The 23718-nt window shown below is 42.6% G+C and overlaps 5 protein-coding genes and 2 long non-coding RNA genes across 11 annotated transcripts; 4 read left to right on the top strand and 3 right to left on the bottom strand.

Moving 5' to 3' along the window:
• Positions 1–92: 92 nt before the first annotated feature.
• On the bottom strand, positions 93–4676 carry LOC135334895 (uncharacterized). 2 transcript variants are annotated; one of them, XM_064530263.1, is made up of 7 exons: positions 4444–4676; positions 4058–4271; positions 3411–3752; positions 2538–2837; positions 2338–2399; positions 1318–1814; positions 93–537 (listed from the first exon to the last, which is right to left on the bottom strand). In XM_064530263.1, exons 1-7 carry the CDS (start codon positions 4444–4446, stop codon positions 243–245), a joined length of 1713 nt encoding a protein of 570 aa, XP_064386333.1. In that variant the 5' UTR covers positions 4447–4676; the 3' UTR covers positions 93–242. The 2 variants fall into 2 exon arrangements, with proteins under 2 accessions (XP_064386333.1, XP_064386332.1); XM_064530262.1 differs by having other exon boundaries at positions 4058–4234.
• LOC135334917 (uncharacterized) lies at positions 3882–8458 on the top strand. 2 transcript variants are annotated; one of them, XR_010394396.1, is made up of 5 exons: positions 3882–4002; positions 6141–6257; positions 6409–6690; positions 6966–7157; positions 7289–8458. It is a non-coding gene; the product is annotated as an uncharacterized LOC135334917 (long non-coding RNA). The 2 variants fall into 2 exon arrangements; XR_010394395.1 differs by having other exon boundaries at positions 6966–8458.
• On the bottom strand, positions 4796–15592 carry LOC135334885 (endoplasmic reticulum metallopeptidase 1-like). Of its 2 annotated transcripts, none has more exons than XM_064530246.1 (10): positions 14495–15592; positions 13972–14101; positions 13611–13743; positions 13289–13500; positions 12638–13036; positions 11944–12108; positions 11289–11485; positions 11019–11131; positions 10757–10941; positions 4796–5083 (listed from the first exon to the last, which is right to left on the bottom strand). In XM_064530246.1, exons 1-10 carry the CDS (start codon positions 15502–15504, stop codon positions 4922–4924), a joined length of 2706 nt encoding a protein of 901 aa, XP_064386316.1. In that variant the 5' UTR covers positions 15505–15592; the 3' UTR covers positions 4796–4921. The 2 variants fall into 2 exon arrangements, with proteins under 2 accessions (XP_064386316.1, XP_064386315.1); XM_064530245.1 differs by lacking the exon at positions 4796–5083 and adding an exon at positions 10067–10351 and having other exon boundaries at positions 14495–15590.
• Positions 8487–9696, top strand: LOC135334918 (uncharacterized). The gene is made up of 4 exons (XR_010394397.1): positions 8487–8935; positions 9070–9271; positions 9326–9444; positions 9502–9696. It is a non-coding gene; the product is annotated as an uncharacterized LOC135334918 (long non-coding RNA).
• Positions 15593–15697: 105 nt separating the features above from the next.
• On the top strand, positions 15698–17879 carry LOC135334909 (caspase activity and apoptosis inhibitor 1-like). Its single transcript, XM_064530282.1, has 3 exons — positions 15698–15858; positions 15995–16199; positions 17074–17879. The coding sequence occupies exons 1-3, from the start codon at positions 15728–15730 to the stop codon at positions 17818–17820; spliced, it is 1083 nt and encodes a 360-aa protein (XP_064386352.1). The 5' UTR covers positions 15698–15727; the 3' UTR covers positions 17821–17879.
• Positions 17855–20406, top strand: LOC135334897 (N-sulphoglucosamine sulphohydrolase-like). The gene is made up of 3 exons (XM_064530268.1): positions 17855–17987; positions 18141–18461; positions 19128–20406. Exons 1-3 carry the CDS (start codon positions 17972–17974, stop codon positions 20333–20335), a joined length of 1545 nt encoding a protein of 514 aa, XP_064386338.1. The 5' UTR covers positions 17855–17971; the 3' UTR covers positions 20336–20406.
• LOC135334903 (cytosolic carboxypeptidase 6-like) lies at positions 20402–23714 on the bottom strand. 2 transcript variants are annotated; one of them, XM_064530276.1, is made up of 12 exons: positions 23522–23714; positions 23387–23462; positions 23270–23318; positions 22954–23157; positions 22501–22608; positions 22184–22385; positions 21969–22123; positions 21831–21885; positions 21573–21670; positions 21470–21519; positions 21020–21138; positions 20402–20618 (listed from the first exon to the last, which is right to left on the bottom strand). In XM_064530276.1, the coding sequence occupies exons 1-12, from the start codon at positions 23694–23696 to the stop codon at positions 20512–20514; spliced, it is 1398 nt and encodes a 465-aa protein (XP_064386346.1). In that variant the 5' UTR covers positions 23697–23714; the 3' UTR covers positions 20402–20511. The 2 variants fall into 2 exon arrangements, with proteins under 2 accessions (XP_064386346.1, XP_064386345.1); XM_064530275.1 differs by lacking the exons at positions 20402–20618; positions 21020–21138 and adding an exon at positions 21145–21410.
• Between the last annotated feature and the right edge of the window lie 4 nt (positions 23715–23718).

Below are 23718 nucleotides of genomic sequence, written 5' to 3'. Positions count from 1 at the left end.
TATGGCACGGCACCAAACTTTACAACCATTAAATTACAATGAATTAATTATTACATTAATTTGGGTTATTCTTGCCAATAATTAATTAATAGTTTAGTTGACGTACCAATAATTTTATTTTAATTCGTTCGGTGCAAATGACAATATAAATTTTTTACTGTAAAAAAGCATAAAAGCACAACTCTTGGTTTACACACTAAAAACACACTAAAAACACACACACACACACACACACACACACTTCATACACTTGTCACAACCATACTAGTAACAACAGGTTCTGATTGAGTCTCTTCTTCTAGGCTCTGGGACGAGTTAAACTCTCGCGCCAGCTCTCCTGAGACCACACCCGCTAAAGCCACACCCCCTTGTAGAGTGGTAGTCGGTCCAGAGCTTGCACTGCTAGTCACTCGGAGAGCGAGGGGGCGGCCGTTTGGGGCTTGTCGGGTTGCCACGGTATCTGGAGTGGGCGTGTACAGGTTGTAGAGAGACAAGGGGGCAGGCGGTGGATCTTGTCTGGCTTCACCCGTCACAGAACTGTAAAGACGGGAAAAAAAGTGTGATCAATCCATGCAAATGACAATCTCACCAGCCACAAAAAAAAAAGATCACGAACCATTCGCTGATGACTGACTAGACTGCACTTGCTGAATATCAAGTCGTGAATTTGCCCACAATTTAGGCAAGCAACTATAATCTTAGTGATAGCAAGCATACTGTGCATACCTGGAGTTTGCAGAATCTTGATCTTTGCAACACATGATTAAAAGTGTTGTGCACTGTGCGTTCATTTAAGTAGTACAACAAACCACAGTGTACACAAAATCCATATAAGGAATGTTCTATGCTTTTACTGCAAAGATTCTGCAAACTCCAGTACATGTACACGGGCCACCTTGGTTGCCATAGGAGTTAATAGCCAGTAAGATTCAATTAAGATAGATGGGCTATCAGCCAGAGAATGTATGGGCGGTGTACTGTGTAGTCTACCCTGAGCAATGCCCACACACTGTCTAGCCCTTGTATATAAATTGTGTATACAAGTTACTTCTAAATAGTGACAGGTCACCATTGCGTTACATACAATGACCTCACTACATGGACACACCAATAACAACAACACAGTCCCGTATACATACACGCAATGCCTTAATTGGTGTGTGTGTGTGTGTGTGTGCGTGTGTGTGTGTGTGCGTGTGTGTGTGTGTGTGTGTGTGCGTGTGTGTGTGTGCGTGCGTGCGTGTGCGTGTGCGCGTGTGTGTGTGTCTACACTAATCTACAACGAGAAATAATAATAGATTTTCTATAAATATTTACTTTTTTATTTTCGTGCCTTGCGACCACACCAGTATGCAGACGATGATCACCATGGTAATGACGACCAGGAACAAACACAACGCTACAAGAGATGCAACAAATATCGGCACACTCACACACCCACTCTCCAGTGCAACAGGGGTCGAAAGGTCAACTGCTTCACACAGGGGGTAGGCCATAGTTCTGACCGACACGGGGCAATTAGAGTCCAATAACAAAATAGGTGTGGTTAGGGGTGTGGTTAACATCGTATTTTGTTCTATGACGAATTCGTTATCGGACCAGGTTTGTAGTAGACGAAGTAAACGAGTGATCGAAAGGTCAGCAGTGGCTAATATCCGAGCCCTGTATGTTAGTCTGTGTGTGGGGGTGGGCGAGTGGCAGATGATGTAACCGTCACGTATATTGCTTGAGGGGTAGTTTGGATCCAGTGACCCTCTTATTCTACTAAGGACAGTGGAGCTGATGGCTGAGAGTAGAGCTTCTTCATCAGCTGTCTGTAATGGGACAGAGCGTTGATATGGGTCTAGCTGTATAATCAAATTATTAGAAATGTATATGCAGCTTTGACAACAAGATAAAGGTACAAATTGTGGTAACTCAGTTTTATTATGGGATTCTTGGGCTTCGCAAATACTATCAAAGTATTGTAACCATAGTTACCACTTAGGTACCTGTCTGCAAGTCTCAGTATTTCCCATAGCAGCTATACATGTACACATATACTGATGTGTCTGCTGTCCTTGTCTACCCAGACAATTGCACACAATGATGTCTGTAGCGTAGCGTAATACCTATACTGGCCTGGTTTCCATGCTCAGTTAAACAATAGGGAATGATAATGTTACTAGCCTTGTATTGTATTGTATAATGTACTATGCACGCATGCAGTTGATGCTTATGTACTTTTTGTGTGTCTTTCATTTGCGATGTATGCAAAAAAACTTGTGCAATTTTCAACCCGGTATATTAAATAAAGCTGTGATCAGTTACAGATGCACAGCTCACAATACTCCTTACCTCCCAGCGAGTGCAGTGAGCGGAGAAGGAACCAACAGCCGTCAACTGGAGCACTTCAGAGCCTGCAGTACATTGGATGAAAATATGGGACAATAATTATTGTTGAATATTCTTTGAAAGGTTGAACAATTTCGAGCTGCTTATAATACTACAAAGCTCTACAAAAACAAAAAAATGTTAATATTCAATTAATGACAGACCTGATATGAAAATTTCGCTCTTTGTACACTCTCCAGTTGGGAGCACACGCCCACTCTCCTCCAATATGATTGCCATGACAACAAACGAGTAGACCACCCCCTCTTTTAGTCCAATGACCTCGTATGAATTGGAGACTTGATTGATTGATAGTGACGTTTCCTGTCCTAGGGGTAGCTCTTGATAACGTATCACATGACCTACTACCGTCACCCCTGGCAACAGCGCCAGCGGAGACCAGGTAACTTGTACAGACGATGAAGTCAGCACAGACAGTTGTAGCTCCCCCACACTCAAAGAACCTGCACGGGGAAATAGTGGGTTTCCGTGAAACCAGACAAACACAACTCTAAGGTGCAACAGCCTCAGGGGACAATAGGAGGTCACCACAAATCATTATCACGTGAGAGAAAGAGTGATTAGCAGCGACATGTGCACAGCAGTGAAAGTATTTATATCACAAGAGAGATCAAAGGGAAAACTTAACACAAATAGCATCCAATAATATATCCAACACTTCTCGTAATTATAATTATTATACAATTAAGGAATACCCGAGGCAATTCTCATGTTCTTATCTGTTAATAAGTGGCAAGTACATACATTCAAAGGAGCTTCTTACAAGGCATCAAAGACTAGCACCAGCGAGACAGCATGGCTCTACTATGAAAACAGCCAAGATATTAATTAAATTATGCTATCAAAACCGTGACTACACTATCAGCACAAGAGGTAGGCTGAAAAAACACCCACTGATAATTTATATAGCCCACCGGAAAACGTAGATTTGGACCAGAAAACAATCGCTGAACGAAGAACACACTATAATTATTGTACCAAACAAGGGACCAGGGACACACTGTACATGGACTTACTTGGGTCCAAGGTCCGAAAGTTGCCAGAAATCTTAAACTGAAGATCTCCATACCAAGTCATGGCTGTCAGATTATAAGAGTAGTTGGTGTCTGGCTCAAGGTTTGATAATGGCATTGAGTACACTTCATTGTGGCTGGTATGATTGGACAGTCGGGTTATGACCGGACTGGTGTATGTGACTTCAGAGGGTGGTGTGCTCAGATGGAGGGTGTAGATGAGATCTGATTGGCCAGCGTGCGAGTCATTGATGTATGGCACTGATACCCAATGGACTATGGCAGACTGGAAGGAGAGGGTTGTGGTGTACACTGCCTGGGGCTCGAGGGAGGCATACAGCGCATCTGGAGAAACAAAAAAGAGCAATATAAAATTAGTAGCAACCAAATTGCATATACATGTAGCCTAAGAGGCTGCCTCACAATATGAATAGAGCTGCAAAAATTATAATATAATGATATTCATAGAACATGGTATAATGCTAGAGCCTACAAGTCTATCTTCCAAAGAACACATTTTGCAGTTTGAAAAATTAGGATTGCTTCCACCGGCCAAAAAGCGCCAAGCGTAGAAACTAAGAGATCAATTTTAGGGGTAAGTGGTCTTATAATTATGTAGAGACTGTTGAGAGTGGGGAGGTTGAAATGACCTTTCGCTGGGTTGCAGACGTCTGCCAAGTCGTCGCAGCAATCACCATATTCTGTGCAGCTAGGGTCACAGAAGCAGAAGCCGAGAGGTCGTCCTTCGCAGTTGTTAGGGTCATCGTTATGGTTGCAACAGCTAGTGTAGCCGGCCGCCACACACGACTGAGCACTGCATCGTTGAACTGCAGTGTGTGTGTGTGTGTACGTTTGGATTATACCCTGTACACACAGAGAAAATAAACATATCAAGCAAATCTAATAGTATGCACAAAATAATACTCTGCATGCTTGCTTGCTTGCATGTACACAATGTTCTAGCTAGCCAGCTTGTAGCTCTATAGTAACTAGACTGCATGGATTGTACACACTGGTATCCATTCTCTTAGCTCACCATATATGACAGTGCAGAGGAGCAGAGTGATTGAGACTGTTAGCAACTGTTGCATAATATCTGTAGTACAGTATATAGCTACTTGAAGTTGAGATATCTCTTTTTTTATACTACAACAACAGCCTCGAGCTCACACAGACTATTGTCTCCACTAGTTGCCACGAAACCGTACACCATCAGGTACACTAATTAACTGAGACCACTAATTAAATGAACTAGCCTGATAAGCACAGAACAGTATGCTGTACACATTGGCCTGTAATAACAACAACATCACATTCCAATGTACATTACGTATTATTATATCACCCTTTCCTTTCCTTTCCTGTACATGTATATATAACGCAAGGGGTCGGGTCGTATTCAATTCATCATCGTAATCAGACAAATAATCAGAAAAATAAATCATTAAATCAAACAAAACTTAAATCAGTTGTGCCTAAAAATAATATTGGCCTAAAAATCAATTCAATTCAATTTAAAATATCCAACGCAAGTATTTGGATGTCCATAAAATGCAAGTGACCCACTCTGGCAGAGAGGACTGGAGCTTGTGTAGACGAGGGGTATGTGAGAGGGGAGGGTCGAGGTTCTGGGACGTATACGCTATCTCTATGGTTTCCGTCATGGCGGGGTCGCCCTGTGGAAGGAAGGGCAATAAATCTTGTGGAAGATGGATAATTAAAATTATGGGAGCTCGAGAGGATAGTACACTAAGGTGACAAATCCGAATGCATCATTAGGCAAGGTAGTAAGTATACTTAACACTGGACCCAACATGGACATGATGTTGTTACAAGGAAGTGTATTGATATCAGGTACTGTACTGTACAGCTAGCTTGGAAGCTGGGGCAAATGATAAAGTTACTTGTGAGATATGTCCTGAAAGGAAACTGCTATTGTGATTCCACCATGATACAACAGTTTCTCTCTTGACTTCTATCTTTGATTCCACATTACTTGAGAGCTGAGCCAGTGATGCTATTGGAGCATCCCCACAACAATTTACATCTTCTATGTATAGGAAAACATGGAGGAAGATATGAATTGTTGTCTTTGCACTGAAATTGTGTGTTTTATACCTTTTTGTCCTGAAATTTGGCTGAGAAAGTAAGCACGAAGTTGCAAATATGTCGATAGCTATGCAACAACATCGATTGTCTTACAGGCAGATCCAACATTGCAGAGCTGCATCAAAGCATTTAACTCTTATAGGTAAAGCATGAGTAACTTGATAAATCTTCCTTCACTTTGAATTCCATAATAGAATAATAATGCAAACATTTTTGCTACTTTGATACAGAGTCTTTGCATGCATGCAGTCTCTTTGAGCTTTGTCGACTAATAGAGCTAACCTTACCATATTATAATATCTCTTTGATTTCCTTCTTCTATCGTAGGATAGCAGAAGAGGGGGGCCTAGAATGTTAACAGTTTGGACCCCCTGGGGGGCCTAAACTGTTAACATTCTAGGCCCGGGGTCCCAAAATTTTAAATTTCTAGACCCGGGGGGCCTAAACACGTGGGGGCCCAAAATTTTATGACACACCGGCCAACAGATTTGTTTACTATTCTATTTGATGCGCACCTTCGCAGCCCCTCCCCTAAAATTTAGCCACACCCCTATACATCTATGGCGCATGCGCACTAATTTATATAAAATGCTGAAGAGCAGAAGCTGAACCTCACATTTGCAGCAAGTTTGCAGTATCAATGTGACTGCCCATCATCTCTGAGTCTCTGCAAAAGTGAAGTGATCTCTTCAACATGTCTCTACATCTCAAGAAGCGCTACTCCACCTCTAAACCTTGCAGGTGTGTGTGCGTCTGTGTGTGTCTGTGTCTGTCTGTGCTAGCTATAGGATCAAGGAGTCACCAAATAATGTTTTACAGTACACAGTAATAGTTTAGAGCTGTTGCTTGCTCATGTATTATTGCTAACCCTCGTGTGGTCTTGTTTTCACAGCTGCAAATGTCCACTAAAGCTCAACAATTGCTCTTATTCGATTCGATTCTTATATACGCCCGCGCCCAGCCACGAATAGATAGTGTTCATCACAACACGAAATTCGAAAACGAACAATCAACAACAACAAAAAGCACTCGACAGTCATCTCATTTATATCAGACATTATTATTATGCTAGAGAGGGGCCCCTCACAGTAGTCAGTATCTTTATTCATTTTTGTGACAGCAGTATATCACAACAAGTGGCAGTATCTGCTCTTGAGCACTGACTAATTAAATGGTGAGAATTGGCTACACTGATCAAGCAGTGAGCTAGCTATCACTTGTCTAGCCATGCACGTGTGTCTAGCCATGCACGTGTGTCTAGCCATGCACGTGTTAGCCATGCACGTGTGTCTAGCCATGCATGTGTGTCTAGCCATGCACGTGTGTCTAGCCATGCACGTGTTAGCCATGCACGTGTGTCTAGCCATGCACGTGTGTCTAGTCATGCATGTGTGTGTGTAAGCTGTCTTGTGCGACTTTTCAATAATACATGCTGATTTATTTCTACAGATCTGACAACACGAGACCACTGGGTGGAATATTGAAGTCAAGTCTATCCACTACTGAACTATTGTGAACTAATGAAGTCTATCTGAACTATATTGAAGTACTGAAGTCTATCCACTACTTATGAAGTCAAGTCTGGAACATTTCTACTAACATCACTGACACTGACACTGGCTATCAACACTGCAGATGGTGGTACTCACGCACAGACTGGTTGTGGTCTAATAGTTATAACTAAATATTGAGCCTTATACGTACTGTTATCAAGCCTTAAATCGTGTCTACTAATGTCTACCCCCTAATAATCTATTTCTCGCACTGCATAGTTCTTGCTCTGGGGGACCAACTGGCAGATCTGACACCCTGCACTGCAGATGGTGACATTTCAAGAATCTACATGATTATTATGGGTTGTAGTTTGGCATTAGATAGTTATCAAGCAAGCCTGGTATATTAGCATGTATGAGTACTATCAGGCACTCCTGGTACTATATTGATGTGTCCTAATCTATTTCTTACACTACATGGTTCTTGCTCTGGAGGGGACCAACTGGCGGAATTTCTATAGAAAAGACTCTTTTATGTCCGACACACTGGATACTGGCAGCATATCGAGAACCTACATATCGGTTGTGGTCTAACGATTAATATATTGAGCCTTACACCATTCTATCAAGCCTTGTGTATATTCGTACATGTATGATTACTACTGATGTGTCCTACCCCAACAACCAACTGCTTTACTATAGTCTGTCTCTTTCAAACCTTGCATCCCTGTAGAACCACTCACCAGCTGCATGTATTGTGTGCTTCAGACGTACCTATAGTATACTTCCTATAACCCTATTCTAACCAAATTCTCCCACTACATGGTTCTAGCTCTGGAGGACCAACCGGCAGAATTTCTAGAAAGACTCGTTTATTCGACATGCTGGACGAACTACTTGTGGCATTTCACTATCAAGAATCTACATGTCGCTTGTGGTGGTCTGACAATTATTCTAAATAATAATTATTCTTATTTGAGCCTTATACAGTAACAAGCCTTGTGTGTTACATGACATGAGTACCTAACCCCATGCACCCTACCCCCTAATAATCTATTTCTCCCACTACATGGTTCTAGCTCTGGATGACAACTGGCGGAACTTCTATAAAAGACTCGTTTATATCCGACACTGGATCGACAGCATTTCAAACAAGAATCTATATATCGGTTGTGGTCTAACAAGTTTAAAATAATATTGAGCCTTATATACAGCTAGTTACGTAGCAAGCCTTGTGTACATGTGTGTGCTCTGTGTCCTAACCTCTACCCCTGGTGTCATACATGCATTATAGAGTTCTAGCTGGCTCTTGGGGACCAACTGGCAGAATCTCTAGAAAGAACTCGTTTTTATTCGACACACTGGCATTTCACTATCAAGAATCTACATAATTATATCGGTTGTGGTCTGACAATTATTCTTATTTGAGCCTTATACAGTAACAAGCCTTGTGTGTTACATGACAAGACATGAGTACCTAACCCCATGCATGCATGTACCCCCTAATAATCTATTTCTCCCACTACATGGTTCTAGCTCTGGAGGACAACTGGCGGAATTTCTATATAGAGAAAAAACTCCATATTACATCTGACAGTAGAGGGACTGCTGGTGACATCTACGTATATTGGTTGTGGTGGTCTGATAATTAATTCTAAATAATAATTATAAGCTTTTATATAATAATAATTTTTATTATTATACAGTTCAAGCCTTGTGTATTGTAATTCCATGTATGAGGTAGTACTACGTATGTGTCCTAACCCTACCCTTCACACTACATGGTTCTGGCTCCGGGGGACCTACTGCACTGGAGGGAGTATCCACCACGTCACATACTGAAGTCAAGCATATCTACTGATGTACATCACCAAATCCCACAAACACTGATGGAATAAGCAACAATGTCCTCCTCCTCAACCACGAGTGAGTGTGTAATCTGTCCTTCCTTATAGATAGCTGTGTGTCTTGATCTGTAGGAGGCAGCAGTTGCTAACTTCTTATTGTCCTTTTGTGTATTAATGATGCATGTTGCTAACCCCTCTCCCTTGTACCCACAGCTAGCTGCTGCAATGAACCATCATACATAACTCATCACAATCATACTTTTGGGGCGCCCCATCATTTTTCATTTCCTTTTCGTTTGTCATACTGTAAATGAAAAATGAACTCGATCTACTGGTTCTCTGGAGGGGGAGTGGTCAGACCACACCCTACTACAACTGTGGCCACACCCACATGATGGCCACACCCTCATGTTAGGTGGGTGTGCGTATGATACCCTACATGTATATACACGATGCTTTGTCCCTGTAGGCAACAGCAACTCCTACATGAGAATCTCCATTGGATAGCAAATTCTAACCACCTGGATGTAACTAATTAGTCTCGTGGCCAGACTACCTTCTAATAACCTGGACTGGGACAGCCTCTAGGTTGGTTATTGCTACCTTAACTGTATTCAATTGAGATATCACAACCATTTGCTACAGATATCCCAGATGGTCCCATGGGCGGATGGGCGGGGGGCCAGCGATGCAGTGCTACATACTCGCGACGGTGCTGGCTGTCACACTGCATGGAGGGAGGACTCTCTCTCTGTCTCTGGTGTGCAAGAGCACTGCAAACTGAACAATAATTATGATAATGAACATACAAACATTATTGAACATTAATTTTTACAATGGTTGGTGTAGTAATGAAAATGAAAAGACACTTTTAAGTGTTACTGTGTCGACCTTTACCAAAATTATTATTTTGATTGCAGCATGCCTCCCCTTAGCCTCGATCCCAGGCCGAGTTTTCGCGAAAACTCGGCCTGGGATAGAGGCTACGCCTCCCCTACGTGTAGATGACAGCCTCGAGCTCACAGACTATTGATGGCCATACACATCAGGCACACTAATTAACTGAGACCACTAATTAGATGAAGCCTGATAAGCACAGAACAGCATGCTGTACACATTGGCCTATAATAACAACATCACATTCCAATGTACATTACGTATTATTATATCACCCTTTCCTTTCCTGTACATGTATATATAACGCAAGGGGTCGGGTCGTATTCAATTCACCGTAATCAGACAAATAATCAGAAAAATAAATCATTAAATCAAACAAAACTTAAATCAGTTGTGCCTAAAAATAATATTGGCCTAAAAATCAATTCAATTCAATTTAAAATATCCAACGCAAGTATTTGGATGTCCATGAAATGCAAGTGACCCACTCTGGCAGAGAGGACTGGAGCTCGTGTAGACGAGGAGTGTGTGAGAGGGGAGGGTCGAGGTTCTGAGACGTATACGCTATCTCTATGGTTTCTGCCATGGCGGGGTCGCCCTGTGGAAGGAAGGGCAATAAATCTTGTGGAAGATGATTATGAGAGCTCAAGAGGATAGTACACTAAGGTGACAAATCCGAATGCATCATTACCAAGGTAGTAAGTACTTAACACTGGACCCAACATGGACATGATGTTGTTACAAGGAAGTGTATTGATAGCAGGTACTGCTGTACAGCTAACTTGGAAGCTGGGGCAAATGATAAAGTTACTTGAGATATGTGCAATAGTTTACACAAGACCAAGATAGATAGTGGAGTGGTTTACTTATGTACACGGCTTAGGGTTACAAATAGTTTTATTTATATATGCCCCAAAATTCCAAGTGAGTCGCATGAAAATGGTAGTACTATGAACGCTAACACAAGACAAACTCCATAACTAGAGTAATAGTGACAACACACTTCTGTTTCAATCCAGAATGTGAACTCTCCCTCTCCAAAACCTCGGGACAGGAAAATGAAGTAGCATCCTTCCTTCTCATAGCTGCCAGGGCATGTGGTGGTGGGGGGCACAAATGCCTCCAGGGACCATGATGTCATTATACGACCTTTAACAGGAGCCATGTACATGGTGCCTCTGAGGGGGACTGTGTGTGTGTGGTGTGGGCGGGTGTGTGGGCGGTGTATTATTGATCATAATTATGATAGACGCTAGGTTACTCACATTTTGCACTGAAGGTAGTGTTTCTCCTATCCCCATGACTACTAACACTAACCACGCTCAGCTTCCCCATCACCAGATGATCTAGGGGAGGGCCAGGAAGCTGGTACGCCTCCCTGTGCAGTGGAGAGAGTGGGAATGGTTTTAGCGATAGTTATAAATGGAAGCTTCAGACAATAAATAGACTAGCACCCCACGCCCACACACACATATCACTTCTTCCACACACCCCTCACTTCTTCCACACTTACACATACACACCCACACACTCACTTTGCCATGTGCTTGACGGGTATATAGATGGGTTCAGAGCAGTAGATGCCCTCACATGGATAGAGGGTGGCCTCCCTGAACATTGGAGTCACTTCAATCACAGGTGTCAAGCCGAGGTAGTCAAACGGGTAGATGAGGACAAATGAATTTGTTGCGTTTACTGAGCCGTCGAGATTGTACAGTGTCTTATCCGTGTGCTGTGTGTGAGGGGGTGGTTTGTGTGGGCGTATGTACATATGGTTGGTAGGTGATAATAAAAAGCCGTAGCAATCAATGAAATATTTTCTCTGCTTTCATTTTTTCAAATCAACACATATCTCTCGTTTCTAAGCAGCCAACTCAACCCAATGATAATTATATGCCTTTGAAATACCTATATCACATACTACATATTACATGCCAAACTGGCAGGCAATGGATGTAATAATTATCTAAGTAGTGGTTTAATCTAGCCAAGAAGAATACACACACACACTACATGCATTTATTGTAGCTACATGCCCGGGGTTACAAGATCATAACATGCAAGCCAGGGTCCACACAGCCCTGGAGTGTGCCTCGGGAGCAACACAAACCAGACTTAAAAGAAGAACGACTCTACTGTAAAGAAACATTTTGAGAGAATTAAACAGTGAAGCCTCACAGCGACGTATACCTGTAGGTAGAGTCTCTTTGGTCTAGGGTGGCTGGGGTCAGACAGAGAATAGGGAGGTATGTAGCCTGTTGCAGCCAGGAAGAGGAACAGGCTGAATATGGCCAACAAGACTACTCCAGACCACCTCTTGAGACTGGCACTGGATGCAAATATCACCACACACAGCTGTACATGCGAGGGATACAGACTTTAATTGAAATGAAACACTTTAGCCAGTGATACCATATAAACGGACTTAATTCACAATAGCCTCAAGGCAAACAAATTAAAATGCAATCAGTAAACTGTACTTGTCAGTATAATTATGCTTGGCTGCATATTTTTGACTATAACTTGTAGGAAAAACTATTTAAGTATAGTATACGTACTTCACAGAGAAAGGTCATGTTTATATAATTATTCCCTCACAACATGTGGAGAGTGTACATATCACCACACACACACGCGTGCATGAGGGAGGGATACAAAGTTTAATTGAAATGAAACCTTAATTTTAGCCAGTGATACCATATAAAACCGACTTAATTCTCAATTGCCTCAAGGCAAATACAAATTAAAATGCAATTAGTAGACTGTACTTGTCAGTATAATTATGCTTGGCTGCATATTATGACAGGAACCACTATTTAAGTATAGTATTATGCAGTATACTACTTCACAGAGAAAGGTTATGTATATATGATTATTCCCTCACAGTGTGTGGAGAGTGCAGACAGGCCAGTACTGCAGTGGCCACACCTATCACGAGGTCCGGAGGTACCTCTGATCCCATTCGCCCCGTGAGAGGTATAAACATCGACATTACTGCCATGTCAAGTTGCACTGTCAGCATTAAAGGCAGACCAGTACTGAGCAAACAACACAGAGTGTACGCAAGTCCGTACAAGGAAAGGTCGCGACCTTTTGTGAGCTCTGAGACTATGAGAGTCTCGAGAAGAAAGGTTCTGAATATAAAGGGGATGATTAGCAGTATAAGCGGCAGGAGGGCAGAGCAAAGTCCGAGGGCTGTCATTGAGAGGAGGAGGAATGAGGTGAGGAGTTGTGCCGCTAGGAATGATGCCTTCTCCATGGCAACACGAGGCATACCGCGGTTCTGTGTTGTGTGTGTGTGTGTGTGTGTGTGTGTGGGCGTGTGTGTGTGTGTGTGAGTTGCAATATTATAGTGAATGTAATACACATAGGGGTGACAATACAAGTGAATGTAAATACAATTATCTCTCTCTACAATATCAGTAGTCCATAATTATACAGAAAACAGAAATATTACTGGAAACAAAAACATCACACCTGAGTACAGTACATGCAATCAACACTGTGTTGGTATACCCAGCTAGCTAGTACTTACCCACTTCATCCACTGCACGTTAGTCTCTCCTATAGCCAGGACAGCAGACACTCCATACAGGGGCAATGTGACTAGCGGGTAGGCAAACCACGACATACCACGCCCTAGCTTGCTTAGAAACAGGGCAATCATTATCGCCATGACAATAGCGGCCAGCCAGGAGATCACCATGACGATCATAGTCTTGACAACAAACCAAAGCGAAGGTTTAACTGAAGTCAAGATAATCGCAATTAATTTAAAAAAACTGGAAGTTTCGAAATTAATACATTGTAACTGATAATTAAAAGTTATCACTTACTATACAATCATTTTTTAATACCTTTGTCTCCATTTGATCCAGTTCCTAGCCACACGGACAGAAGTATGATTATTACCATGGTGATATTGAGGACCCGTCCCATGCGGTACGGATACACGACAGTCATGAGTCCCATAATATCAAAGAAAACAACCTGAGAAAAAATACAATAAAACTTGAAATGCAAAATAAAAATTATCACAAGCCAACTACTAGCTAACAGTGTATACAGTGAGATCACACTATAGTACACTAGACACCAGTCTACACATTTGAGGTCAATTAGAGGAGCATTTCTGCTTATAAAGTTGTAGAAGTACTCAATGCAGATGTTTGGTTTGTTTGGTTGGTTTAGAATCTATGAGTGTACTATTTCTCTCACCTTCCCGTTAGTGTCCTCCTCGCTGGGATTGGCCAGTTGTTCGGAGGTGGCTACTTCTCTGAGGATTGCTATCACATTCTCACCTGCCCTCTGTATGGAGCCGTCCGGTATGGCCGAGGGAACATCATACCTGGGTGTGTATAGTGTGTGTGTGGAGTGTGTGTGTGTGGAGTGTGTGGAGTGTGTGGAGTGTGTGTGTGTGGAGTGTGGAGTGTGTGGAGTGTGGAGTGTGTGGAGGAGGTGGGAACAACAATTATATGTAGACAAATTAAGAGTATAATGTTATATAACTGCATGGAGAGAAGTCAAAAACACATGCTAATTCCCACTGGGATACAATACAATAAAATACAGCTAGTACAGTACCAGAGGAGGTACAACATCCGCGTGTCTTAACACACACATTCCTTATTATATTGAACTTTGACCTAAGGAATGTGTGTCTAAAACATTTCCTTTGACACGCGGATGTCGTACCTCCTCTGGTACAGTACAGTACAGCTAGTACAGTAATCCCCCTCACTCTGTGTGGTAGACGTATCCATTGATGAAGTAAGCTGTATCAATACCAGGCACATGTCCATAGTCACGAAATATCCTGAAATCAGTATCAGACGGTATGACACCAGACTGAAACACTTCCTGTGCTACAACAGATGCATGAGGATGTGGGACCACCCTAGCATACAGTCTTGCTAGCCAGGGGTGATTTGGACCAGTCTGAAACACTATCTCTTTCCCCCCAGCTCCGGCAGCATCAAGGTTCAGAAATGCACGAATCTGTTTAGCCCAGGGATGTTGCGTGATAAATCCATGAGAGGCCACTAAAATTACTTCTTCTGCTCCATTAAATAGAAATATAAGAGAGTTGTCACCAGACAGAGGATGTGGTTCGGTGGACAGACAGCGTATGACTTCAAGCATTGTACCACAACTGACAGCATCATCACTGGCACCCACAGTTCCCAGAGCAGAATCATAATGCGAGTTGATGAGAAACGAATGTTCCGGTTCTTTTGATGACTTCCTCGATAAACGAACGGCAATGTTTGAGATGTTCTGATAGATGTGTGTCATCCCACCGAGGAAGTCAATGTAGAAACTTCCGGAGACTTCTTGCACAGAGACTTCAATTTTTACTTTATCGCTTGCCGTTGTTTTGAGCTCGTCGATTTTCTTGAGGAGAAGAGCTTTCGTGTGCACTTCATTGGCTTCGCTGCCTACGTGGCGTATACCTAGTCGAACAATGTCTTCCATGTGAGCACGAGAATTTGCAGCTAGAAAATCGTTTGGCTGTCCCTTAGCAATTGGGTTGGGAAGATATGTGTACAAATACAGTGATCCAGCACACAGCAGTGAGAGCAGCAGCACATAGAGGAATACAAGTGGTCCAGAGAGTAGAGGGTCTTCCAAGCTGGTCACAGATGCAGCCTGCTGGTTTATAGGTATGTCGGGGTTCCAGGAGACCTTCCTCCTGTGTTTGCCATTACTGGCTGCAGAAACGCCGCTCCTCTGCCTGATACTTGACTTCATCTTTTAATGTACAAATGATCTGCACGCAATAATTATATTACCACAGCATAATTTTAATCATAATTAAATCATAAACTTCCTCTACTATCTATGATTATGCTAACCATTTCCTAAAATTAATACGATAAAGATCGTCAAATATTCAAACATTTAATCTGATAATCATTAATTGTAAATAAAGTAAGCGACCCTTTTCACATTCATCGATCTGACGTACGTGTACATGGCTACCAGATCCAGAGTAGCGAGCCCTCCTCGGCCTCCAAGGAAACGCAGGAGCTCTGACAAGGACAGACAAGACTTGAGGAAGAAAAGGAAAGATTCAACAAACTCCTCTAGAAAACAAAAATCCAAGTGAGAAGTGCCTACATAAATTGAATCTGATCTAGATGTATTGTTTTAGAATTTTGCTGCAAAGAAGCAGGTTGTATACTGAGCACGTGTTTTATAGCTAATCTCCTAATTTATAAGTTCGGTCCTTCCAATACAGACATTCCAAGTCGTCCAAGAAAGCCCCTTCGTCTGGGTTGAAAGTACGCACTGTAACTGAGCTAGCTGAACTGGTGGCGTCTGGGGCAGTGAGAGTGCCTCAGGGCCTGGAGCACTATGTGTCTGATCGTAGGCAGCTGTTGGACCAGGTGTTCACTATACTTGGACCGGGGGATGTGTCGGGAATGCTTCCGGACGTGCTTAAGGTGAAGTAAGATTGTGTATTGTTGGACAATGTGTTTAATAAATAAGCGAGCGGTCTGAAAAGTATCGAAACCATTCAGTGATTGATTAAACGGGGGGAGGTGTAGTTAACAGCCATAACTTTAGTATCGTTGATCCAATGTATGATTTTCTGAAAGCTTAGAAAGAGTCCTGATGTGTTTAAATCCAGACGTGCTTAAGGTGGAGTAGATTGCGTATTGGCGAGCATTTCTGAGAACCATTCGGTGATTGTGATTAAACAAGGTCCCTGAAAGTCCTTTCAAATGATATTTTTTAATCCAGGGGCCGTAATTTGGCATTTTTCACTTGAACTATTGCATGCATGGGCATAATATTCAATGGTTTGGGGGGATTCTTTCGGCTGCCATAACTTAAATTCCGTAGATCCAATGTCAAATTTTTTAGGATTTTCTGAAAGCTTAGAAAAAAAGAGTTCAAATGGTGTCATCAAAAATCGTATTTGAGATATAAAAGTATTTGCCGATATGGCGATACCATGAATAATAGCCCATGGTCCAAGGCCGAAAAATGATAAATTAGGGCCCCAAAAAATTTTTGGATTGCAACACATCATTTGAAAGGTCTCTTTCTAAGCTTTCAGAAAATCACAAAATTTTTGACATTGGATTAACGGTACTAAAGTTAAAGCTGCTGAAAGATGTTCAACTACATACCATGGTATTTGGCCGTATTTGGTCGAAATTAGCAATTTGATTCATATCACTTAGGAGTAAACACAAAATTTGCTACAGTTGTTACAGGATCTCCTTGTGTTGATCTGAAGCTTTAGATTGAGTGATAATTCTAAGCTACTTGATTGCAATACTTATCCACACCTTGTGTTTGTTTGTGTAGGGTCTCAAGATGAAGCGTGTGAAGGCGCTCTGTCTGACCAAGCTCCAGTCCATGAGCGAGCAAGATATCATCTCCGTTATCCAGACTACTGACTCCCCTCCCGAGGTTGACCTCAATCAGACAATAATGCAGCTACTAGGGCAATCCTCTTCTGCCAGTCAGACAGTGGGGACTGGTGAAGTGGAGACCGGTGATACTACCGAGGATACTACCGAGGCTCTAAAGATGGACATAGAAATTGCCGTGAGCGATGTCAGTGATGATGAACAAGGCGCTAATAAAGACACTCCATGTAACAATAAATCTGAAGAGATCGAAGATCCTATGGACAGTAATACTGTGACAACTGTTACATCAGAAGCACCAGTAATTTCTCCATTGAATAATACCTCAGAACAATTGCCAACCAAGCATGCAACAGAAGATGGTGCTAGTTCTGACAGTGAAGCCGAGGATTTAACGGAGGACGTGAATCAAGCATTGGAGATGGAACTGAGACAACGAGCTTTAGAGTCTGCTCTCAAGAAAGCAACACATTGCGATAAAGACAGTGCTACTGAGGGAGACAATAGTGGACCAGAGCAGGAGATGCAGTACCAAGAAGAAGGCACTGTAATGAATACTATGCTTCAAGAAGTCGTGAGGAGTGATGGTTCAGCTAGTGGCTACAATACCAAGGCAGTGGGAGATATGGTGGAACAGAGACTCAGGGAAAAACTGCTCCAGTCATTAGCTGCTAAGAGATAAACAAACAATGTGTGCATGTATTCCTCCATCATGTCACTTAATTATTTTGGTCTTGATTGTTTGGCTCAAACATTTTTGGGAAAGGTCGTCGTTAGAACAAAGTGTTTCCAAGCAAATCAGCCCCACCCCCTCTTTGGCTACAACATTAACAATGCTCTTACTGCTCTGTGAGTATCTCTCTAGCTAGAGACTGTGTGCCACTATGTGTAATAATTATAATAACCCTTAAATACAATTTAGTTAGTAAGAGGCTGACTGGTATAGATCTACTGGTCAGGTAAACTCATGAATCGCTTTTATCGTCCCATCTATTAATACAGGTATCCTCTCCGTTGCCCTGGGTTTGCAACCTGATCAAGGTCGGAATGTACTAGTTATAGTCGCAGATGATGGTGGATTTGAGAGTTCATTTTACGGAAACGACAAGTGCAAGACGCCTCATCTTGACGAGCTAGCTGGGAGGAGTCTAATCTTCCATAATGCATACACGTCTGTCAGTAGCTGCTCTCCAAGTCGGTCGGCCATTTTAACAGGGCTTCCCCAACACGAGAACGGGATGTACGGACTGCAGCACTCCTACCATCACTTTCACTCATTCGACAAAGTGCAGAGTCTACCTCTCATCCTCAACAACACACTGGGCGAGTGTGATTGTAATGACATCGTGCTCATGGGGGGGGGGGGGGGTTATAGTTGAATAGCCATAACTTTACTACCGTTGATTCCAATGCCGACAAATTCTAGAAAGATACTTTTCAAATTATGTGTTTAAATCCAAAACCTTAAAAAATTTTGTCGGGGCCACAATTTGTTGATTTTCGGCCTTGGATCATGGGCTATATATAATCCATGGTATGAGATCAAATTGGCAAATAACTGATTTGATAACACCATTTTAAGGTGTTTTTCAGAAAATCTTAAAGTGTTGAAATTAGACCCCACGGAATTCAAGGTACATGTATGGCAATTAAAAGGGTCCTGAAACCATTGATGTACATGTATGGCAATTAAAAGGGCCCTGAAACCATTGATGTACATGTATGGCAATTAAAAGGGCCCTGAAACCATTGATGTACATGTATGGCAATTAAAAGGGCCCTGAAACCATTGATGTACATGTATGGCAATTAAAAGGGCCCTGAAACCATTGATGTACATGTATGGCAGTTGAAAGGGTCCTGAAACCATTGATTGAACTAGGGACCAGCTATAGTACCACTTGTTGTGCTTTTGTAAATGTTTTTTTGAGGAATAGTTTTGTTACTAGCAGTTCTCATCTATTATACTACTACCTATGTTTTCTGCAGACCCCAGCTCTGGCAAGCCCTTTATGACCGGCATCATTGGCAAGAAGCACGTTGCGCCAGACTATGTCTACCCATTTCAATACTCATACACAGAAGAACACTTTCCCATAAACCAAGTCGGACGAAACATCACACTCATGAAAATACTAGCTTTCAATTTTCTCGCTCAAGCCAAACTATCAAATTCTAATTTCTTCCTCTACATTGGTTTTCATGATCCCCACAGATGTGGATCCACTAATCCGGAATTTGGACAATTTTGTGAGAAATTTGGGGATGGTAAATCTGGCCAAGGTTTGATTCCAGACTGGAGCCCAGTGGAGTACAGCCCAGACGATGTGCTGGTGCCGTACTTTGTACAAGACACACCAGCTGCTCGAAGTGACCTGGCTGCTCAGTACAAAACCATCAGTAGATTGGATCAAGGTGTCGGACTATTTCTGAAGGGACTCAAAGATTTTGGATTCGATAAAAACACATTGGTTATTTATACATCGGACAACGGAATTCCATTTCCAAACGGACGAACTAATCTTTATGATTCTGGAATGGGAGAACCTATGCTTGTCTCAAGTCCATTCTCAACGAAACGCTCGGGCCAAAGCAGTGAAGCTATGGTCAGCCTCACGGACATTGTGCCAACTGTCCTCGACTGGTTTTCAATCCCATTCCCAAACTACACGCTTTTCGGCCCGAATCCAGTCACACTGCAAGGCAAGTCTCTACTCCCCCTCCTAGAATCGGAACCGGACCACGGCTGGGAAAGCGTCTACGCTAGTCATAATCTCCACGAGGTCACTATGTACTATCCAATGAGAGTTGTACGCACACAGCAGTACAAGCTGATACACAACTTAAACTACAAAATGCCTTTTATGATTGACCAAGATTTCTACGTATCCCCGACATTTCAAGATCTTCTGAATCGCACTGCGAATAATTTGCCAACTAAGTGGTTCAAAACACTGCAAGAGTATTACTATCGCGCTGAATGGGAACTGTATGATGTTAACGCAGATCTTACGGAATTGATCAATCTAGCCGGGGAGGAGAAATATAGAGAGGTGCTCGAGGCACTAAAGAAGAAGTTGAATGACTGGCAGAGAGCTACTAATGACCCCTGGGTGTGTGCTCCCTGGGGGGTCCTTGAGAGCAAGGGGAATTTCCCCTCAAGTGGAGAATGCTTACCGCTACACAATGAACTGTAATGTATAAATTTATTGTACCCATGTCTGTAATCATTTCTACACGAAAACTTTGATGTACGACTTCAATGAAATTGCTACAATACAATATAATGTAATGTGAAGAATAAAAAATGATAATAGTTCAAATTTAATAGCTATATATAATGTATATAACTAATTATGAATTAAGCCAGAGTCTATGATTGCTGAGAGTCTAACTGTTCCTTTGAGGCAGTGGGTGTTGTGTGTGTGAGGTTGTAATAATCCAGGAAGGTCTTTGCTAAGTTCTGACCCAGTCTCAGATCTGGTGAGCGCATCAGTCAAGGGGATCATTATATCGGAAACAGATATGTAGAGCTTAAGTATGAAATCACATGACATACTTAATCAGATTGCATACGTAGTGTAATATACAGATATACAGAGAGAGCTAAGTACGAAATCACATGACATACTTAATCAGATTGCATACGTAAGTAACTAGTGTAATATACAGATATACAGAGAGCTAAGTACGAAATCACATGACATACAGCGTAAGAACGTGCAGGGCATGCAAAGGACTACACGTAGTTATGTTAACACATACATACATAACTAGTGTAATAATTATACATAGAGAGTAGCTACGGTTATGGCTGTGCTGTATACGCAGGTATAATTAATTTTATGCATGGCTAGTACAGGTAAAGTGGGAATGGATACAGGCCTCCTCAGTGTAGGGAGTGGTGACGTCAGTGCTACTGTGGGAGGCCAGGTAGCCAAAGAAAGAGACCTCCAGTGTGTAGCAGTGTGTCTGTGGGGAGAGGCAGTCCCCCAGGTACCTGTGTACCCAGAGAGAGGGGGAGTGAGTGGTTAGTGTGGGTACATTAGTGTGTAGCAGTGTGTCTGTGGGGAGAGGCAGTCCCCTAGGTACCTGTGTACCCAGAGAGAGGGGGAGTGAGTGGTGGGTGGGTACATTAGTGTGTAGCAGTGTGTCTGTGGGGAGAGGCAGTCCCCCAGGTACCTGTGTACCCAGAGAGAGGGGGAGTGAGTGGTTAGTGGGTACATTAGTGTGTAGCAGTGTGTCTGTGGGGAGAGGCAGTCCCCCAGGTACCTGTGTACCCAGAGAGAGGGGGAGTGAGTGGTTAGTGGGTACATTAGTGGAATACCAACCTTCTTCCAGTCCCTGCCTTGATAGCATCTCTGTTGAACGATGTCTTATTCTGCAGAAACAATGAAAGTACCCTACAAAGCAATTGCCTGCCACTCTTCTTACCCATGAGAAGTCAGTGGCATGCTTGGCCAGTAGCTTGGGGAACACAGCTTGTCTCTCAAACCTCTCCTCCTCATCATACACATTGCCATACATGAATCCTGAGGGGGGGGGGGGCAGCAGGAATGGTGGGTATAACAATACACATCTAGTAGATAGCATACAGTTCTAGCCTCGTTCCCAGCCCAACTTTCGTTTTAAAGAAAAATTGGCCTGGGACCGAGGCTAAAGCTGTTGGAGATACGTTTTCAAACAACCCACCATTCGTGTGTATGGAGTGAGAGTGGATGTCAATGTAGAAGTCCAGATCGATATTCTGCACAAAGATGAATGACACAATAATTTTTCTATTCACATAATTATACACTTCAGTATAATATATTTCTTCCGCATACTCACAGGGTCTTGGTCGTACTCCATGACGAGCTTCTTGGTGGCGGTGATTGTGGGCTGGGCCCAGGGGGAGGGGTCTGCCCAGTGCCGATTGAGATCAAAGCCCATCAGAGAACTTCGATAATTGCCCAAGTACACTCCATCAGGATTCAACATTGGTACTGCATCAATAAAACCAACAAAATCGGTGTAACAAAGAATTGAAAATTTACAAAAATTACCAATTTTGAAGATGATATTTTCTCTGAGTAGCTCTCCCTCGAGTGTGTCGCTCATCAGGTGTTCCATGAGTCCCTGACACACGTAGGAAGCGGGGCTTTCCCCTGGGTGGACCCTCGCTGTAATAAACACCATCCTGGCCCGTGATGACGGGTCCAGGTTGCGTGGGTGGGTGATTGTGAGGAGGTCTAGCGGCCGCTGTTGCTGTGAGGAGTGTGTGTGTGTGTGTGGGGAGTGTAAGTTGTGAGGCTGTGTGGACTGTTATAATTATCATGTAATTAGCAACTATTATCCAACAGGCTAGTAGACTTCAACATACCACAGTTTTACAGATGGTTTCCCTTTGGAAGTAATCCAGACCTTTCATCTCGAGTTTGTCCAATAGCTTTTGTAATCTTGTGAATGAGTAGGGGAAGCTGTAGGAGAACTGCAATGGAGGGAGGGAAGGGAGCAGTTGACACTAGCGCTATAGTGATACGACACTTGATGGGGTTGTTGCATCTCACAACTGGTATAATGGGCATAACTACAATGAGTAGAGCAACACACTATACTATTAGCTAGCTAAAATGAGGAGAAGAATACAAACACCACTGATCTAAGCACATCATTAGATAAATGCATATTTTAATTGTGAAAATGCACAATCCTAACTCAAGTTATGAGCACTCAGAGATAGCTACCAAAACAGGCAATTTAGGAAAAATCACCCCCACGCTTTTTCTTTGAGAATGGAACATACTGTTAACAAAAAAACACAGCCCTAGCTCACCTGATACATGTCTTCTTCCTTATCAAAGGCGAATGCGAAGGAGAGTACATAGTTCTTCTGATGGTCGGGGCAGCGATAGTAGAACACGGCTTTAGAGGGGATGCGTTGCCAGTGGGGACGAGAGGTGGACTTAACGAGGGGGGACATTCCCTCTCTGTAGAGGCTCTTGGTCTTACTGAAGTTGACTATGTTGAATATCACTCTCTACAAAATGTAGTGATGTGTGTGTGTGTGTGTGTGTGTGTGTGTGTGTGTGTGGGTGGGGGGGGGATTAATTGGTATACAGATATTGATATTGGAATAGGGATGGAATTACCTGGTCTGATTTAACGTTTGAGACTGTGAAATTGAACCACATTCTAAACCTGTAAACGAGAGAAATATTTATTTGTTCAGTTTGCAGCTGTGAAAGTTGGATATTCCACACGTGTACCTAGGATTGCAGGTGTCAGGTCGGATAAATAGATCATACTCAAAGTCATTAATGAGATCCACTCTCCCCAAATTGCCTGCACACACAGAGAAAATAAAAGGGGGGTGGGGCTGCCTAGCAACAGAACTAACTTACCCCCTTCAAAACAAGCATCAAATATCAAGTTTCCTTTCTTGTAACTCTGTTTTGAGCTCCCTCCATGATGTGGAGATATCTTGGACACGTTGCCAACGAATGGATCTTTGGAATGAGACACAGGAGACTGGCTAGCTGCTGCAAGAGCCGGAGGCTCTGTTTCTAGTGCAGCCATTTTCAGTGGGTAATAATCGTCA

This window comes from Halichondria panicea, chromosome 4 (assembly GCF_963675165.1).
Source record: "Halichondria panicea chromosome 4, odHalPani1.1, whole genome shotgun sequence".
NCBI classification, from domain to species: domain Eukaryota; kingdom Metazoa; phylum Porifera; class Demospongiae; order Suberitida; family Halichondriidae; genus Halichondria; species Halichondria panicea.
The sequence above is the reverse complement of the archived record's forward strand: the minus strand, read 5'-3'. Positions and strand labels throughout refer to the sequence as shown.

Excerpts from the sequence above, each read along its gene's own strand:
- LOC135334895 (XM_064530262.1), bottom strand. The coding sequence starts at position 4,498 with ATGCAACAGTTGCTAACAGTCTCAATCACTCTGCTCCTCTGCACTGTC. Across the intron at positions 3,753-4,057 it reads CGTCTGCAACCCAGCGAAAG|ATGCGCTGTATGCCTCCCTC; the intron begins GTCATTTCAACC and ends TTGTTTCTCCAG. Across the intron at positions 538-1,317 it reads CAAGGCACGAAAATAAAAAA|TTCTGTGACGGGTGAAGCCA; the intron begins GTAAATATTTAT and ends CCGTCTTTACAG.
- LOC135334885 (XM_064530246.1), bottom strand. The coding sequence starts at position 15,504 with ATGAAGTCAAGTATCAGGCAGAGGAGCGGCGTTTCTGCAGCCAGTAAT. Across the intron at positions 11,486-11,943 it reads CAAAGAGACTCTACCTACAG|CACACGGATAAGACACTGTA; the intron begins GTATACGTCGCT and ends CCTCACACACAG. Across the intron at positions 11,132-11,288 it reads CCCGTCAAGCACATGGCAAA|GGAGGCGTACCAGCTTCCTG; the intron begins GTGAGTGTGTGG and ends TCCACTGCACAG.
- LOC135334909 (XM_064530282.1), top strand. The coding sequence starts at position 15,728 with ATGGCTACCAGATCCAGAGTAGCGAGCCCTCCTCGGCCTCCAAGGAAA. Across the intron at positions 15,859-15,994 it reads TCTAGAAAACAAAAATCCAA|ACATTCCAAGTCGTCCAAGA; the intron begins GTGAGAAGTGCC and ends CTTCCAATACAG. Across the intron at positions 16,200-17,073 it reads TGCTTCCGGACGTGCTTAAG|GGTCTCAAGATGAAGCGTGT; the intron begins GTGAAGTAAGAT and ends TTGTTTGTGTAG.
- LOC135334897 (XM_064530268.1), top strand. Across the intron at positions 18,462-19,127 it reads CATCCTCAACAACACACTGG|ACCCCAGCTCTGGCAAGCCC; the intron begins GCGAGTGTGATT and ends TGTTTTCTGCAG.
- LOC135334903 (XM_064530275.1), bottom strand. The coding sequence starts at position 23,696 with ATGGCTGCACTAGAAACAGAGCCTCCGGCTCTTGCAGCAGCTAGCCAG. Across the intron at positions 22,386-22,500 it reads AAACCATCTGTAAAACTGTG|CAACAGCGGCCGCTAGACCT; the intron begins GTATGTTGAAGT and ends CACTCCTCACAG. Across the intron at positions 21,886-21,968 it reads TGGAGTACGACCAAGACCCT|AATATCGATCTGGACTTCTA; the intron begins GTGAGTATGCGG and ends ATCTTTGTGCAG.